This window comes from Centruroides sculpturatus, unplaced genomic scaffold (assembly GCF_000671375.1).
Source record: "Centruroides sculpturatus isolate CEXI.00-Female unplaced genomic scaffold, Cexi_2.0 scaffold181, whole genome shotgun sequence".
NCBI classification, from domain to species: Eukaryota; Metazoa; Arthropoda; class Arachnida; order Scorpiones; family Buthidae; genus Centruroides; species Centruroides sculpturatus.
In genome coordinates, this window is record NW_019384322.1 from 134 (window position 1) to 20,230 (window position 20,097).

The 20,097-nt window shown below is 29.5% G+C and overlaps 1 protein-coding gene across 3 annotated transcripts in view; it reads right to left on the reverse strand.

Moving 5' to 3' along the window:
* Positions 1 to 335: 335 nt before the first annotated feature.
* LOC111625847 (vang-like protein 2-B) overlaps positions 336 to 20,097 on the reverse strand; it is a 42,457-nt gene continuing 22,695 nt past the window's right edge. The window contains exons 1-2 of one of the 3 annotated variants that reach the window (XM_023369092.1): positions 11,737 to 12,693; positions 336 to 2,764 (exon numbers count right to left, since the gene is read on the reverse strand). In XM_023369092.1, the coding sequence (XP_023224860.1) occupies positions 1,467 to 2,720 (1,254 nt within the window). In that variant the 5' untranslated portion in view covers positions 2,721 to 2,764; positions 11,737 to 12,693 and the 3' untranslated portion in view covers positions 336 to 1,466. Of the gene's footprint in view, positions 2,765 to 10,074; positions 11,696 to 11,736; positions 12,694 to 20,097 lie in introns of those variants that run through there. The other 2 variants (XM_023369104.1, XM_023369098.1) reach the window with 2 other exon arrangements.

Below are 20,097 nucleotides of genomic sequence, written 5' to 3' on the forward strand. Positions count from 1 at the left end.
AAAATCAAGAATAAAATTAAACGTGATGCGAAGAGGAGGATGCTAGAGACTATAACTTTTATTGTTTTCCACTCGTCAAACGTTATCTTTAACAATAAACAGAAATAAATTCTTAATTAGTTTCTCTTGTTGAATTAATTAAAGATTTAATTACTAAAGAGATTTTAGCATCTAAAAGAATTGATTTTCGGTATCTAGTTACGCTAATTATTTAGTAAGGGATCGTCTAAACTCTAAAGTATACACCGACGTAAAGAGAACTTTTTTTTCTATCATAAGAAACTATTATATCTTTATAACAAAAGAACGTCTAAATATATATATATATATATTTTAAGTTAGAATTTAGTATAAAGTTGTAACATCAATCAGTACGATCGTGTTTAGAATTTAAACATGTTTATCTGGAAGATTTCTTAATTAGAATTCTTCTCTTGAGGAGGTCGTCGATTGAACAAGTGTAGCAAATTAACAACCTTGTTAATTTTCATTTGTGGCAAACAATAGTGATAAATTTCGATGAAACATTAAATATAAAGACTTTACGACTGAATACATTCTTCGAAAAGTTGTTATTGGGAATTAAATAACCTCTCCCGCTCCCAAAATAATAAATTATGCCACAAATCTACTTTATCCACATTCTGTTGTATAATGGTATCATTTTTTACCTGTCGCCAGTCCACTTCTCTTATTTTTTTACGTGATGTTTCTGGCTAGTAGTAAACTACCATTACATCCAAAGATACTATATTTACGAGATATAAACATGTTTTATAGATTTCAAACTTTCTTGCACATGTTTTGTCACTTACTGATCATGTTATTGTCAAAATTTGATGAGAATTTATCGATTTTATTGCTGGAATCTCAACTCTTTCCAATATATTTTAAAATAAATAAAACTTTCTTTCTTTTTTTTAGAATTAAGTTATCGAAAATTTTTGACGAAACTATCGAAATATAAGTTTATATATATAAAAGAGCTTATCTGAAAAGTAGAGTAGTAAAAAAGGGAAAATTCCAAGCCAAGCATTTCCTTTAACCGTCGAACTAGCAATAAAATAAAGATTTGTAAAGCTTAAGTGAAGCAGTTTCCTGTCGATAGGCACCGAAGAGTACTTTATATTTTTGGAGGTTAGAAAAAAAGGATAGAAATTTTCACTTGAAACAATATTTGATCTCGTTTTCTTTTGCAGAAAGATAGAAATTTTGCTGATAAAGCAATCATATTAACGAGATTTGCATTTAAAAGAGATGATTTAATCCTTATTAATAATGAATTTCTTTACTTATGTTTTTGATTCATATTTATTCTGAGGATAATTAATTAGAGGCGAGGTCAAAGATTAATTTGCTGGCTTCTTAATACGATTAACTCAATGAATATGTTGGAAGAGATTTTTGTGAAAAACTTGTTTATTGATTAATTTTTTGGAGTTTTGGAGGTATAAAAATAGTAGAATTTACTCACCTTGTTCGTCTTGTAACCGCTTGATGTGTGTGAAAGCTTCTTCAGCAGCAGTAATCAATCTTGCTCTTCTTTTCTTAACACGTCTTTCGTATTCGTGTTCTTCATAGAACCTTTCGTTGTGACTAGTGTCTCTCCTTCTGGCATTAGCTGCCAAAACAGCTCTTGTTTGTCCATTGATTGTATTGTTCCCTATTCCATCTACTTCGTAGACTTTGAAGCCTGAAGTAGACTTTCTTGTTTTGGTGGGAATGGTTTCTAAATACGGATTATAAATACTAAAATCTTGGTAGTATCGTTCTAAAATCCATACGGCAGCTCTTTGTATGCTGAGCTGTCCCATGTTATAGCAATGGCTCTCGCCATCGGGCGATCGTACCACTTTGACAAAATAATGGGGTTGCAATTGTCTAATTTCCATAAGAATCACGGCTAAGTAATGTATGAAGAGCAGAGCGTCCACCAACGATACGGCAAACAACACGATACTCTGATAAGAAGTACCGCTGCTATTCGTTCTCTTCTCGAGGAAGCGCACTCCGTAGAAGAGCCAATACGAGAAGGTAAAAACGAACACCAAAGCCATAATTATAGCTCGAAAAATAAATATTCTGGGCATGGTAGCTTTTGGTTTCCTGAAAAACACTGCCCAACAACCGACTAAGAGTATTAAAAGTTTAAAAGAGAAACTTATGAGCAAACCATCACATTCGGGACCACATTGATCGATCTTCCAATCGAACATCTCTATCCTTGGTAGCACTACCATAACTATGGGTGATATGAAGGCACAGAATGATAGTAGAGCCGCTATGATTGTCCCCATCCACATTTGGCACCGAAATGCCAAACCTTGTTCGAAATCGCGTCCGAATTTGGATATGTCATCCACCGAAGCCGATCTTTCGCTGGTGTTTCCGGTAATGGCGGTAGTATTATCACCCCAGTTATCGTCCTGCGATAGTATTTGCACTTCGATAACTTCTCCAGTTTCCGTTCTTTCTTCTCCACTCTCCTCCTTGTTTCCGGATCGGTTAGACCTGAGAGAGTGCTTTCCGGATCCGGTACTCCTGTTTCTGTGACTGTGATGATGAGAGCCTCCTCCATGACTGCTATGACCTCTGCTCCTTCGAGATCTTGACGATTGTTCGCTGTGACCGGATCTGACCGATTCAGTTTCCATTGTCACCTTGTAGGTAGGCAGTTGAATGCCAGTCCCCACATGGATGTCTCCTGTCCACAGAGACATAAGGTGAATGTGGACAGGTCTTTATACTTCTAAATAGCTCTCATCTGTAACAGAAAAATATATATATATCACTCTTTAGTTACAATAAATACGCATTAATTACCGTAAAATAAATGTTAAATAGTTGGAAAGTATGTTTTTTGCGATTTATTCAAAGATAAATTTAATATATTTACAAGTAAAGAGAGTTCAACGAGGTAGACTTGTTTTCTAAACGTGTTTCTTCTCATTAAATATGTAAATGTAATTCCATGTACGGGCCTACTTGCAATCTTAAAAACCATTTATTTTAGTTCAGCCGTCTTGTATATCCAAATCTCCATAGCTTCCTGCTAATTTGAAGCATCACGTAAGAGAATTTCGACGTTTAAACTTTCCTACTTTATTACGAAGATGTATACTTTTACCTTCAATCAAGAAGTGAATTCGGCAATCAAAATAATAAACAGCTTACGAACTGAATATAAAATAACATAGTAAAATCCTACACATTCTCTTACTGTATCACGCAACATGAATTTTTTTTTTCCTGCTAGTTTAAAATTCATTTACCTTATATTTTTCCCCTCGACAGAAGCGAATTTAATTTAAATAAAAGTATTAAAATGATATTTTCATTAAGGATTATAAAGTGATAACATTTCTTTATGAAAAACTCAGATTTCAAGATGATGAATAGGCACATCTTAATCATGAAATGTGAGGATGATCACGAATTATCCCTCCCACGTTCTAAACGCGGTTAAAATTAATTACTGACTTAAATCGATAGCTGACAGGGAAGATAATTTTGATGAGTTATTTAGTCTCTATCGTCTTTATATTTAGCTACAGTCCTCCCATATCCAATGCGATTTCTTCCACATTCTCTACCACTTTGTATGGCTTCTGAATATGAATGTCACTGGCTTCAAACCGATAAAAGTCGGCAAAAGTTGGCATCACAGCAGAACCATTCGCATTATTTACGCTCTTCCAACGTTTCGTGTCGACCAGCAAACTTGGAAGCAGGTGGTGCGAGCAACTTTAGAGATGAAAGGTCGAGAAGACGAGTACGCTGCTCTTACAACGTTTAGAATTTTAACGCACGCTTAGCATGCAAATGAAATACGAAAATATCTAAATCTATAAAGCAAACTATGTGTACTAGCTTAAGTAAAAAATATTACAGGATGCCGACGGATGTTGACAAGTAAGATATTCATTGAAATATTGTAAAGTATCCCCGCTTTTTTCCGCTTAGCGATAAGTAGTAGTGATGTAGATGCGATACTGGCTATAAAAGTAAAAATATTGAACCGATCCACACCAGCAGCTTGTTTGGAGATGATGTGCAGAATATAAAGAAGAAAGGAGAAAATATTTTGTACCGGCAACGAGACAATGTAATTAGTTCTATATAAAAACTTGGATATATATTTATTTATTTATTTTATTTTATTTTTAAGCATTTCTGCCTTTAAAAAGTTGTTATAATTTGTATTTTTTTTATAAGAATTTTTAGCTGACACGCCACAAAATTTGTAGGCAAAAAAGCTGTAAATTCTCAATTCTACGAGAAGAAAAAATAAGAACTAAATTAGAAGAAAAGAACCCTTTTATTTTGTATCTCGTTAGATTTTCTACCTTTCTAGAAAATAAAAATTCCTGCTTGTTCTTCCATTCATAAACAAGAAAATTCCCGAGATTAGTAGTAGACGATTTTATAATTAATCCAGAAAGTATCTCTTAATCAATCCATGGAAAAAAAATCCCTCTTATGACCATATTTACCTAAGTTAATATTCAGGAACGTTAGAAGGGATACAGAATGGAAATCACAAGAGATTTGAGCATGAATAATAGAACATCGTCAAGCATTCGTCCTCCTACAAATGAAAGAAATGCAAACAAAAATAGGAAAGAGTCGGCTCATTTGTTTTAACGCCAGCCCTCAAAAAACTCTTAGCTGGAATGTCACGGCGCTGGTAAGTATACAGTACAATGACCAGGAAATTGCCTTGGCAGACAATCAAGTTAGGCCTACACAGCTGAAATGTCTGAAGACGCCCATAATACATTCGAAGCAAACAATTTTAGCATCCCCCTTTTTATTCACACGTTCGATAGTTTCACTACTTTACACTTAATGCATGGTCAATGATTTATTTCGCTTTTCCACTCGTTTTCTCTCTACAAGCGGTCGTGTGTCTGTCCACTACTTAATCATTTTTAGAATATATTTCTTCGTATCGTTTACGAAAATAACTATGTATATATAAATATATATTTATATAATCACGTTTTATAACCGTATTTATTTAATGGGATCATTTCTAAAACAGGAATTTTTGCGTGTTAAACGGAGCTTTCTCTCCTAATTTAAGGGGATAACTTTTTGGCCTTGAAGTATAATACGCGAATAAGGAAAAAATTAGGTAACCTTTATCTAAAAAATTCTTATGTTTTTCAGGGGAAATTCTTTTATTTAGTGCAGTTTATGTATTGGATTTATAATAACACTATATGAGAAGTGATAATTTATCATAAGTACCTTGTTGTTAATATAAGCAAATTTGAGTCATAATGTTTAAAAAAATTGTGTTTTTTTTTTATTTTTTCAAGTAAATTAAGCTTATTTGTCACAAATTTGTGCCAAACCGGATTTTTCTGATAAAATCTCCTCGCACATTGGATCCGCTATTAACGTGTTAAAAGTAGCGATTATTGACCTTTAAATAAGTTCAATGTCTAGAATTCCGAAGTGTTTTACTACTAAAACTACCAAAAATCATTTAATAGGCCACCGATAATGTTATACAAATTACTGTCGTCGAAATATTTTTTCAAAAAAAAACACGTTTTTAAGTAACTTATCAGCATTATCAGATTGAATACAATACAAATAAATTGCACATCCTCTAATAAATTTTGATTTCGGCTCTATAAAGAAGATTTGTTCAGTAATTATCTAATCCTCTTTAGCTCTTAATTTATCTTTAGAGAAGAATGTCGATAGAGAAAGAAAAGAAGAAGGGAGAGAAACTTCCATTAGATCTTAAAGAGATTTTCCTCCTGTATAAATTGGTCTCAAATATAATCATATAATAAACAGCGATTGATTTTTATGGCACTTCTTAAGATTTTATGGAAAATTAATTTTGATTTTCTAAAAAAGAAGTTAGAATCTCTTGAAAATAGATTACGAAGTGTCGAAGTCACAACACTTTTTTTCGCTAGAAATCAGCTAAAACTCATGAATAAAACTCGTAGCTAATGTTTTTTAGAGGATGGACATACATCAAACTATAATTTTATTTTATTTAAAAGCTGTCAATACTTTTTACAAACTTTTCTACTGTTCAAATTTTAAGAAAAAATATAAAATTCGAACCTTAAGTATTGAATTCTAGATGCGATATTTGTTAGAAAGGAACTTGACAGAAACTAATTGTTNTTGATAAATTGATGGGAGGAAGGGGGAAAAAACTAGAAAAGTAATAAGTTCTGGAACATTATTTAATGCTAGAAAATTTCAATATTCGTCACACTACTCTTCCTGTTTATGTAATAGGGAGTAGAGAAATGGTAGAAGATAGATAAATTAAATAAATAAATAAAAATTATTTTGAATTTTTCAATAGATTTAAAATGTTCATTCGAAAAGATTATAACAAATATTGATTAATTCTGTTTTTAATCATCACGTTGGTTCATTTAAAAACACAGAAACAAATGGAAATAAATATATCTCCTCCTGTTCTTTTTAACTCTAGCCAATCTTTATTAGTATAATCACGTCTCTAAACAACTTCTCATAAATTATTTACATCTAAAAATACAAGAACTGCCTATAATCTTATGTAATATTTTTGCTTATTTTTCTCTCTATAACTGTTTACAAAACGAAAATATAATGGTTAAAATCAAATTATACGCTTGAATTATACAAAAATATGAATTTAAATATTCTATTTTACAATATTTAACATTTATTTTTACTAATTTAATTATTTTAAGTGTAATTTTCTGTAAAGAATTCTTCTACTTTCTAACGCTTCGTCTCTAAAGTCGTAATGAAAGATGATGATACATTAAACACGCTAAATATTCATAAAATGGGAATTAATAAGAAATTTTTTAACTCATGAATGAGTTATATTATGATATATTGTAAACTGGAATTTCGTAAATTTACGTAGAAGACGTTTAGAATAATTATAACGAGATGAAATGACATTGAATCCGATTTGTGACAACAATAATTACTCAAAGCACGAATTCATTACTGAGCAACGATATAATTAACAAAGCTTTGATTTCGAAACGAATTAATTAAATGTCGAAATGTTTCAAACTTAATTATTTATCGATATTTCGAAACAAAGCTTGAATAAATTATATTTTGATAAAATCTATCCGATGCGGTCTATAAATAATGATTATTATAGTTCATTAGTGTACGCATCCATTCAAACTATACACGACGATGTAACTAGATACACACGTCTGAAGGTCTCTATAATTGGAAATATGGCAAATATGTCTAGCTGTTACATGATCCTTAACAGCAATAACGTCTATATTATGGTATATTAAAGGCAAAGGATTTGCTAAACTATATCCATTAGTAAATCCATAAAGAGGATAAGCGATGGTCTACGTAAGTTACATTAATAATATACAGTGTAATGTTCCAAAATCATATAAAATTTATTCATTTATTTACAAGGAAAACATTCCTAAAAATATAAAACGACGGTTCTCATAATGTAAAAAGAAAATATATAGCAATAAAGAACTAAAATTATACATAGGAAGGGTTTTATTTATAAATTATTTTGTTTATTTTGTCTAAAAACTAGAATTTACTGGCAAATTATACAATTTTCGAATGTAAATTTATACAATTTAAAATAGAAAATGGATAAGATATTTTCTATGTAAATTGTCTTTTTTTCTTCTCGAATTTCTCGTTAAATATTCAATTCAGATAACAATTTTTTTATGAAAAAAATTAAAGTAAATTTTTTTTTTTTAATATAAGAAGAATATTTAAGAAGAAATTGGAGAAGATAAGAAAATTTGAATGAGAAAATATGGAGTCAACTTATTTTTGTTGAACAAACACAACTCCCTCCTACGTAATTTTAGCCAAATATTTTTCTCTCTACAGCGAATTCATCTCGGCAACGGTGATGAAAATATTTGATAGATGAGCAGTCAAACTTTTTCACTTTCTTCTCTGTTAAACAGAAAAAAGATTTCGAGTCAATGACCCGAGAGAGATAGACAAACGATAGTCAACATCTGACATTTTTTGATCCAGGTCGCTGACTGACCCATTTCCATCTGTGTAAGTGCTCTTTATAACTCAAAATGACAACCAGGAAATTCTTATTTTGCCATTTTTATAGAAAAATTCCTACTACACTTGAATTTTAATATAAATCCGAGTTAATGCGGCGAGACAGATCACAAGATCTTTCTTTTTGTGTTAAGGATAAACTCGAAGGAAGTCGCTATTAGTCAAATAACAAGAAGGAAGTTGTCATCCGGTGCTTCCTGTTTATCCCCTCTTATTCGGTTGTAGTAATTTTTTCCGAAAATCAATAAGTATATTATACAGTTACACGTCACGTAGGCTAAATAATAATTATTATTATTTATTTTTAAATAAAATTCTTTAATTGAAAATGACTAGAAGTTTTGTATATATATATATCTAGGCCACTGTATTTTGTATATGAGATATAGATGCTTAGATATTATATTAAAATTGTTATATAATTTAAGAAATATTTATAAAATCGATTTAAATTAAAAGATTATTCTTGATAACATTCAGTTGTATTCTTTAAACTGATCAAAAATACTTATTGATTCAGCAGAAAGAGGATTTATCATTCTAAATTCCAACTCCTATGCAATTTTCTTATGAGATAAACCGTGGAAAGAAGATCTAAAAGTTATCAGAAACTTTTAAAATCTTTTTTAAATCGATTTTTTCTTTAAATTTTCTTATTTCTCTCAACAGAAATAAAGGTTTTTGTCGCTGTAAATTAGAAAATAAAATTACTTTTCACTTAACAAAATGAAAATCACTTGGATATCAGCCGTAAAAAATGATGAAAATATTCAAAATATCTGCATAAAAATTAGAAAAATATGAATAAGATGAATAAGATAAGAATGGATAAATCAGTCGTAAAAATTAAATGATGATTAGGCCTAATATCGTTACATAATTATCTACAAAATTTAGATATAATATAGAAAAAAAACAGTAAAATTTATAAAGTTTAAGTGAACAGAAAACTATATTTTGAGAATAATTCAACCATTGTTACTTTTAATGCCATGGGAAGATTTAAAAAGATAAATAATGATGATACAGTATTTTAAAATAGCATAACTAAAACATCCGGAGAACAGTAGGCCTACGCCTTAGAACAATGGAAATTTTTCACGTCGTTAAAACAGCTTAAAAATTCATTACCGTTTAATGAGTAACGTATTGCACCTATATGGAAACAATATATTATTATTATTGACAAGCAATGCATAACGCTAAACAGATGGCTGTACTTTGTGTAGTTGAAAACTAAGTATCGTGTCGTTTATAGTTAACAACTCGAGAGTTGTTCATTCACAGATTTAAAGTACTTTTTAAAAACAGTTTTATAATATCAAATGTCACGAGTGAAACCTTCATGACGACAATGAACCAGTTATGGCGGTTGTTAGATGCAACCGCACCGAGATTCGACCTAACGTCACGGTCTTTCGTGATGATTTTTAATCGTCTATCTAACATTATATTATTGTTTTTGTTTTTATTTACGATATTTTTTTATGAAGATCTTACTTTTCAACACGTACGAAAGCAATTTAGAAGGTCAAACTAGTCTTAGAAACCTTTGCTTATAACTTCAGGACTGAAACATTTTGCGTAGTAACTCAACAGGGTTTGTACTAAATTCTTTTTATAAAACTCGATGCTATAGTTTTATTGTATCAAAAAGATTTCTAATATGAAGATGCTGCGATTTTGACTTTTATCATTATATTATTTATTCGTAAATAAGTCTGCAAATCATAGGAGATAAAAGCTTAATGATACTGTCGAGCCTTATCATTATCTTAAAATTGTAGCTTAATAGAATTGGTCTATTATCATACCTTGGAAAAGGATTCTAGAGAGACGAGAAGCCGCACCTTTCTTAAAACATTTTTAAACTTGAATTTTCTGACATAAAAATTGAGTTTTTTAAAAGATTTGCTTCGTAGAAACGAGTAATATAGAAGAGGGGAGTGGTAAGTCATGCAAAAACTAAACATTAAACATTTAAAACGAATCAAAAGTATAACCTACCAAAAGAGTGGATCCTTAAAGATTATTCCTGGAGCAAAATAGATATCCTTTGGTAAAGGTGCATTCCGATCACCACCAATCAGTCTAATTAACTTGTGTGATGGATACGTGCATAGAATATGGCCGCCGAAAACAACGAAGAGCGAAGAAGCATCGGCAGCTGTCCGAAAAAGTTACCTAACAGGTTCCAGGAGTCAGTAGATTGCCTCTACAGGTAGAGCAAAGGGCCTAAAGTTCATTCGATTGTCTGGCATTGTGTTATGAACCATATTCTGGAAATCACACAAACATCGAATCGATGTAGTGTTCTATCTTTGAGGGTGTGAATGAACCCCATCTGACATTCTGAAGCACCTCTTTTGATAAATGATAGTAAGTGATGAATGGTGCTGGAATGGCTGGACTAACCAGAAACTATAAGATTTATTCTTCGGGCGTTTGCGTGGTGCAGTTCGGAATTCTTTGATTAGAAAGTAGATTAAAAAGTTTTCAAAATTATATAAGTTTAACTTTAGCCGCCTTTGATTCGTTTAAATGCCAGTAGCTCTAGTTTTATTACATTAAAAGCATACTAATTTGTAGTGTAACATTGCAATTCGTTATTCCACTTAAATTGCTGAGGTATTTTTAGTATATGAAGTGCAAACTGAGACTAAAGATGTAAATTTCCAAGAAAAACTCCCATTGAAGAAAGAAAGAAAAAAAAAACAAATTGTAGGTCTACATGGGCAATCCCGAACAACGCCTCTTCCTCCGCCCACATTTTTTTCCAAAAATATCTGATAAGTAACGTCACTTTCCATCAATATTGTGTTATCGTAACCACGTTTCAGATGCCTGGATATATTAACAGGCGTGAAGATATTAGTCTATCTTACTCATCGCATTAGAGGGTCTGCAGGTGAGTGGCCGTTCCCATTTAATTAAACCGGACTCATTCTATCTTCCATTTCTAATTTTTAATAATGACAATAAAGTTCTGCTGCTTTAATTTCTTCTTTAATCATAATTATCTTGGTTTTTCTCCCCTCTTCTTTTTTTTTATGACGTCCACAAACATTTGTAGAGTGAGAAATGATTTAAAGATGCCAAAACTCATTACAATATCGAAAATAACATATTGGCTTCGAAGCTTTGCCAACTATAATTAGATAAAATTAAAAGGTAATCTGTCCTGGTTGGTAATAACGCGCTTGGTTACTTCGACTCGTTTCGATCGCGCTAGGATAACAATAGCAATCTAAAAGTCATGTTACTTACAAAAAACAATGGCCAAAAAGAATAAGAAAAGCCATTTTTCCTCTTAAGGAAGCCTCATATTCGTCCAAATGAGGACTTCTTAAGTAGGTTTGGATTCTCTGTATCAAATTACAACATAGGCGCCGGTGTCTTACATGCTTACATTCACTTAATAGGAGAGGAAAAAAATTACCGTGTAAGAAAAGGATATTACTAAATGGTTAATTAACTAAACTTCCTTTCTGTTTTGCATTAATTTACTAATTTACACGCCATTTTAAACAGTGTATTGTTCGTAACTCGTGTTTAGAAGAATTATCAAAAGACTTAACGTGTGTTTCTGATAAAGATCTACCGCGGTTAAGATGGCAAAAAGAAGAAGAGGGGAAAAACAAGAAAGAAAAAAAACAAAAAAGCACTTACCGAAATTTAATATTAAAGACGACTTGAATTTAGAAGTCCAAACGGCGTAAAGCCACAAACAGGCACGAAACACACACATTTGGCACTGACTAAGAACAGAGCAGAAACAATAGATGCGCAACACGTAGCCTTCGATTAGCAAAATATCCAGTAAAACTCAGAGGCTACCGAATGTCACATACCAAGTCGGTTACTCCCTATAATAAACCTTGCAGAAAACCAGACGGTCCAGTTCACGACAGAACACATCTCCCACCTTCTGCCGTTGGGGCTGTAAAAGCGCAGTATCCTCCGCTACCCTCCAACTGGATCGATATGCTCTAACGCATTCGGTTACTCCATTGGTCGAAATTAAACCTTTCTGCTTCCTTTCTCGAGATTATTCAGACCTTTGGGCCAATAGTAGCTCGGGGAACGCAATCTGGAGAACATATAAATGGTAACGTAACAGAGGTGACTGGCTTCGATCAAAAGTGTACTTTTTTGATAGATTTTATTTATTTTAACCGTGGTAAACACGTTCAATAATACGTAGGATTACATAGGTAGGCTTTGCCTACTTTTCTCTCTTTAGATATATAATTTTTTTTACCGTTGTTGCTTTTTATGCTTGGAATATACGCTAACAACCCCAGGGGTAGACTTGGAATCCGTTTGGGAATTACCCCAATTGCTGTCTGAGTGAGATATGTGTCAGTGCTAAAGGTGTCTAAATAGAAGCCGAAAGGAAGTGGACCACGATTCGAGTGAAGAATGATGGTTCTTGTGAGAAATAAACCACCCAAAATAGGCCCCCAACATTTTTTATAAGAACAAGTTGGAACGAATTGTGCAAAGTATTGCCTAATTATCCGACCGTGCTTTAATCTATCTGGAAATAATATTTTCAGATATAGAATTTTTGCAAATTATTACTACACTGCAGAACCCATTTTCTTCGAAATTGTATCGATTTAAATGTCCAATCGAGTTTTGCGTGCAAGATTTTAAACTTAGTTCCGCTTATTTTTGAGAAAAACAAGTTNAAATATAGAAAATGTAAGGATTTAAAATATAGGGTAAGGTCAGAGGATGATTAGTGTTAAGGATAAAAAGAAGAAGTTATAAAATGTATTGAACATAGAGTATAATACTTTGTACAAAAAAGTAAAATTAAATTTTAATTTCTTAATTTTATTTTGTTTTTTTTTTCATTAGTACAAATTAATACAGCTGTAATTAAATAATTTTTTTTCCTTAATGAAGATGTTTACTTAAGAAAATTGCCTTTTATATATATATATATATATATATATATTTATAGTTTAATTATTATTTGTTGTGTTCATAGGCGACTTTACAAACTTACATGCAAAATGTTAGTTTACTTAAATGGAAACTTAGCTATTATAATATTAATTAACTCATTACAGATTCCATACAAAGATGCATGTTATAAAATAGACCTGGTCTATGATTAAACTAATGACTGTTAATTAATGAAATAAGTTTATTCATGAGTTCTAATGCCTTAAAAATGCCTAAGCATATTGCATTTTTATAATTATCATAATTATATTACAAGAGTAGATTCTATTTTCTTATTAATGAACATTTATGTTTTGATTACGATCACTTTTGTCATTTTTATTATAAATTATTATTAATTAACCAGTTTTTATTTGGCTATTTTATATGGAAGGCACCTTTACAACATTACAACAAAGAAAAAAATAATAATGACAGTATCAATTAATTTTCAACAAATATTTGAATTTTTATCAAAGAGTAGAGCTAAAGTTATGTATAAAGTCTTGTGAATATAAATTTAAAATATCTACATGTTATTTTAATATATAAAAATAGCACAAAAGTGCTACTTTACATATTTTAATAGCATAAAAGATTTGATTTTAATGTAAATTTTAATGATAAATATAAGAAAATTACTACTTAATAAAGCTACATTGTCAAATTGGTAAACATGGAGAATGAACTAACTATTGATTAAGATAATTAAATCAAAATTTACTGTAAATCTATATAATTAATCTACACCGAGAGAATGATAATTTGTATAATATATTTCGAATTAAAATTCAGTTTAAATCGCTAGAATTTAGCTAAGTTGTAGCATACACACTGTTTAATAACTCGATTTTATTATAATAAATGAAGACTACTACTAATTTATTTATTGATATTAATAAATATTTCATATCAAAGATATTTATAAATGGCTAATTTTATAAATTCTAGGCATACTTTGGACATAAATAGAGACTATTATTAATTAGTTTTATTGTTCAAAAATAAAAAAATTTATGGAATTTAAAAAGATTGAGAAAGGTAATTTTAGAGAATATACTTTTTATTCTTTGATATATTCTTTATGTACTGTACCATAATAGTATCAAGTATTATATATATTATTAACAAATTATAGAGAATGTTAAACATATAATAACTTTTAAACAAAAATATTATAGAGAAGGAGTATATAATCATATAAAATATATATTAATGCTTAATTTCTTAGATTAAGCATTGTTATGTATTAATGATTACATAGTACTTTTTTGCTTAAGGTGTTAAGAATTCTTGTTTCTATTCCTTCTGTATAATACATTCTTTATTTTCTGATAATTATAATCTACAATCTATATATTTTTTAAGTTTATATATTCAGTTTCCTCTATTTTTTCCCTTTTTTATATAAGTAATGTGTTCTGTATTCACGCTCAATATTGATTGTATCTCGTTTTATATTCAATGTATTTGGCATTTTATATTTCAGTATGTTCTATACTTCATCATTTATCGTTCTATATTCAAATATCTTACTTTTCATATTCTAAATACAGTATTATAATGTATTTTGTATCATATTTAATTCAATTCTTAGGCATTAAAACTGTAATAAATATGGTCTAAAATATATTTTAACATTAACAATGTGGAGGAATTTCTATGTATAATTTAACACAAACTATCATATTAAATATCAAATGAACAAGTAAAACAAATAAATTTCTACAGATAATTTAAAAATTAAGCGAGGAAAATTTATAAAAATACTCTTTTAACTGAATAAATGAAGTAAAAAAGAGTAGGCTGCACCTACTCTGAATATATTCAAAGGGACTTTTGTTATAAAACTAAAGAAAATGTCTGCCTGTCAGTTACTTACTTCCTTGTATGTTATGTCTAGAGTAATATCCTGCATTCCTTCCTTTGCTAATTACACAGTGAAGTGCAACAAAGCCGAAACAATTATTAAATATTCAATACACATTTTTCTTCCTCTCTAATCAATAAAAAAAAAAAAAAAAGAGAGAGAGAGAAATTATAAAATTTCCTAATTTTTTATAAACATCACGCAGCAATTAATTTATAAATTAATTTATAAATTAATTTAACACGTGAAGATTATGAATTTACAAAATATTTTTTTTTAAAGGAGAGAAAAAAGCTAATATTAAATGTCGTAAAGCTGGAATCGCCATCGTTTCACAACACCGGTAGTAATATTTTAAGTATAAAATGATTAATGAACGTTTATGTAGAGAAACGACAAAATAATGAATATTACAACAACCAAAAAATGAAAAAAAAAATGCAACATCGTGAGAAAAAATAAGAAGAAAAAGTCCAGTCAAGCGAAGAAGAAGAAGAAGAAGGATTTCACAACTTCGGCAGTACATTGATGACTAGAAAGGTCAATGGAATCTAAACCAGTCTGTCGAAGCAAACAAAAAATAAATAAATAAATAAAAATCGCTAGTGGGTTTTACCACTTTTCTGTATTTTCCACTGCAAATTTAATGGAGTTAATTAACATGGAGAAATGTGGTTAGTCGTTACGAGAATTGCGTCGGAAGAAGGAAAAGTTGGAAGGGAACAAAAGCTTTCGTTGTAACTCGGTTAACGGATGGATGCACGGTCACACATACGATCAGCTCAAGAAGATTTCAGATACTATTCAACGTAACAACAATTAGATGTACTTGGCAGATTCTAAAGATGCTTACTTTTTTTTTTAACTATAGCGTGATGATATCGTGTTAAAATTAAATACCTCGTCCTTACTTGTGTTATAAGAGTGGTAAAAGAAATTAATTTCGAGTTTACCGAATTTTTTAATGCATTTTTAAACTTATCAAAGTAGATTTTTCTCCGGAGAGATTCGCACGAAAATACTTCGAATGAGAAAAGAAAAAGGGAAGGAGGAGAAAATGCCGGTAGTACAAGTTTTTGTCAGGCTTCTTGTAAGATTTTTATTCGATTTTGTCTGGTATTTTTGGTCCTGTAATTTTACGTTATCGAGGAAGGAATCTGTTGTGTTAGTGATTCTGCTATTGTCTTTTCTAACCATTACACACTGAATAATATTTTACTGTTGTTTCTCGATAATCCGAAATTGTAGGTCCTACTGTAAGATGCATTAGTTGTGATGGACAATTCCGGCTTGAAAGAAACAAATTTTATTTTCTAATGGATGGATGAACAAGTTTAACGTGGAGGGAGGAACCTCTAATTTTTTTTTCATGTTCATGTCTTAAAAAGAATTTTATCAATCAATTCTTTCCTTAAGGTAAATTTTAAAAATTCAATCTTGATTTGAATAAATTCGATTAAAATGGAAGTTAAGCCAGAAAAATATTTTAATTTTAAGAAAAATTTCACGTTTAGAATATAAATCTCTTGACAAATCTACATTACTCGAAAAATAAACTATAAAAAGAACAACAAAACAAAAAAATTAAAACCGCGAATACAATAAAATATTCTCGTTAAAATTCAAAGCACCCATAGAGAAGATGCAAGCATCCATTTTTGTTAAGAACAGTTTTATGTAAATTTTCCTCTTCAGTATTCCTATGCATATTTTTTTTTTTTTTAAATATATTTTGACTTATACTATTGAACATAGAAAATTTTATAAATTAAAGAACATTATTTATAAAGACATTGATAAATTGATGGGAGGAAGGGGGAAAAAACTAGAAAAGTAATAAGTTCTGGAACATTATTTAATGCTAGAAAATTTCAATATTCGTCACACTACTCTTCCTGTTTATGTAATAGGGAGTAGAGAAATGGTAGAAGATAGATAAATTAAATAAATAAATAAAAATTATTTTGAATTTTTCAATAGATTTAAAATGTTCATTCGAAAAGATTATAACAAATATTGATTAATTCTGTTTTTAATCATCACGTTGGTTCATTTAAAAACACAGAAACAAATGGAAATAAATATATCTCCTCCTGTTCTTTTTAACTCTAGCCAATCTTTATTAGTATAATCACGTCTCTAAACAACTTCTCATAAATTATTTACATCTAAAAATACAAGAACTGCCTATAATCTTATGTAATATTTTTGCTTATTTTTCTCTCTATAACTGTTTACAAAACGAAAATATAATGGTTAAAATCAAATTATACGCTTGAATTATACAAAAATATGAATTTAAATATTCTATTTTACAATATTTAACATTTATTTTTACTAATTTAATTATTTTAAGTGTAATTTTCTGTAAAGAATTCTTCTACTTTCTAACGCTTCGTCTCTAAAGTCGTAATGAAAGATGATGATACATTAAACACGCTAAATATTCATAAAATGGGAATTAATAAGAAATTTTTTAACTCATGAATGAGTTATATTATGATATATTGTAAACTGGAATTTCGTAAATTTACGTAGAAGACGTTTAGAATAATTATAACGAGATGAAATGACATTGAATCCGATTTGTGACAACAATAATTACTCAAAGCACGAATTCATTACTGAGCAACGATATAATTAACAAAGCTTTGATTTCGAAACGAATTAATTAAATGTCGAAATGTTTCAAACTTAATTATTTATCGATATTTCGAAACAAAGCTTGAATAAATTATATTTTGATAAAATCTATCCGATGCGGTCTATAAATAATGATTATTATAGTTCATTAGTGTACGCATCCATTCAAACTATACACGACGATGTAACTAGATACACACGTCTGAAGGTCTCTATAATTGGAAATATGGCAAATATGTCTAGCTGTTACATGATCCTTAACAGCAATAACGTCTATATTATGGTATATTAAAGGCAAAGGATTTGCTAAACTATATCCATTAGTAAATCCATAAAGAGGATAAGCGATGGTCTACGTAAGTTACATTAATAATATACAGTGTAATGTTCCAAAATCATATAAAATTTATTCATTTATTTACAAGGAAAACATTCCTAAAAATATAAAACGACGGTTCTCATAATGTAAAAAGAAAATATATAGCAATAAAGAACTAAAATTATACATAGGAAGGGTTTTATTTATAAATTATTTTGTTTATTTTGTCTAAAAACTAGAATTTACTGGCAAATTATACAATTTTCGAATGTAAATTTATACAATTTAAAATAGAAAATGGATAAGATATTTTCTATGTAAATTGTCTTTTTTTCTTCTCGAATTTCTCGTTAAATATTCAATTCAGATAACAATTTTTTTATGAAAAAAATTAAAGTAAATTTTTTTTTTTAATATAAGAAGAATATTTAAGAAGAAATTGGAGAAGATAAGAAAATTTGAATGAGAAAATATGGAGTCAACTTATTTTTGTTGAACAAACACAACTCCCTCCTACGTAATTTTAGCCAAATATTTTTCTCTCTACAGCGAATTCATCTCGGCAACGGTGATGAAAATATTTGATAGATGAGCAGTCAAACTTTTTCACTTTCTTCTCTGTTAAACAGAAAAAAGATTTCGAGTCAATGACCCGAGAGAGATAGACAAACGATAGTCAACATCTGACATTTTTTGATCCAGGTCGCTGACTGACCCATTTCCATCTGTGTAAGTGCTCTTTATAACTCAAAATGACAACCAGGAAATTCTTATTTTGCCATTTTTATAGAAAAATTCCTACTACACTTGAATTTTAATATAAATCCGAGTTAATGCGGCGAGACAGATCACAAGATCTTTCTTTTTGTGTTAAGGATAAACTCGAAGGAAGTCGCTATTAGTCAAATAACAAGAAGGAAGTTGTCATCCGGTGCTTCCTGTTTATCCCCTCTTATTCGGTTGTAGTAATTTTTTCCGAAAATCAATAAGTATATTATACAGTTACACGTCACGTAGGCTAAATAATAATTATTATTATTTATTTTTAAATAAAATTCTTTAATTTAAAATGACTAGAAGTTTTGTATATATATATATATCTAGGCCACTGTATTTTGTATATGAGATATAGATGCTTAGATATTATATTAAAATTGTTATATAATTTAAGAAATATTTATAAAATCGATTTAAATTAAAAGATTATTCTTGATAACATTCAGTTGTATTCTTTAAACTGATCAAAAATACTTATTGATTCAGCAGAAAGAGGATTTATCATTCTAAATTCCAACTCCTATGCAATTTTCTTATGAGATAAACCGTGGAAAGAAGATCTAAAAGTTATCAGAAACTTTTAAAATCTTTTTTAAATCGATTTTTTCTTTAAATTTTCTTATTTCTCTCAACAGAAATAAAGGTTTTTGTCGCTGTAAATTAGAAAATAAAATTACTTTTCACTTAACAAAATGAAAATCACTTGGATATCAGCCGTAAAAAATGATGAAAATATTCAAAATATCTGCATAAAAATTAGAAAAATATGAATAAGATGAATAAGATAAGAATGGATAAATCAGTCGTAAAAATTAAATGATGATTAGGCCTAATATCGTTACATAATTATCTACAAAATTTAGATATAATATAGAAAAAAAACAGTAAAATTTATAAAGTTTAAGTGAACAGAAAACTATATTTTGAGAATAATTCAACCATTGTTACTTTTAATGCCATGGGAAGATTTAAAAAGATAAATAATGATGATACAGTATTTTAAAATAGCATAACTAAAACATCCGGAGAACAGTAGGCCTACGCCTTAGAACAATGGAAATTTTTCACGTCGTTAAAACAGCTTAAAAATTCATTACCGTTTAATGAGTAACGTATTGCACCTATATGGAAACAATATATTATTATTATTGACAAGCAATGCATAACGCTAAACAGATGGCTGTACTTTGTGTAGTTGAAAACTAAGTATCGTGTCGTTTATAGTTAACAACTCGAGAGTTGTTCATTCACAGATTTAAAGTACTTTTTAAAAACAGTTTTATAATATCAAATGTCACGAGTGAAACCTTCATGACGACAATGAACCAGTTATGGCGGTTGTTAGATGCAACCGCACCGAGATTCGACCTAACGTCACGGTCTTTCGTGATGATTTTTAATCGTCTATCTAACATTATATTATTGTTTTTGTTTTTATTTACGATATTTTTTTATGAAGATCTTA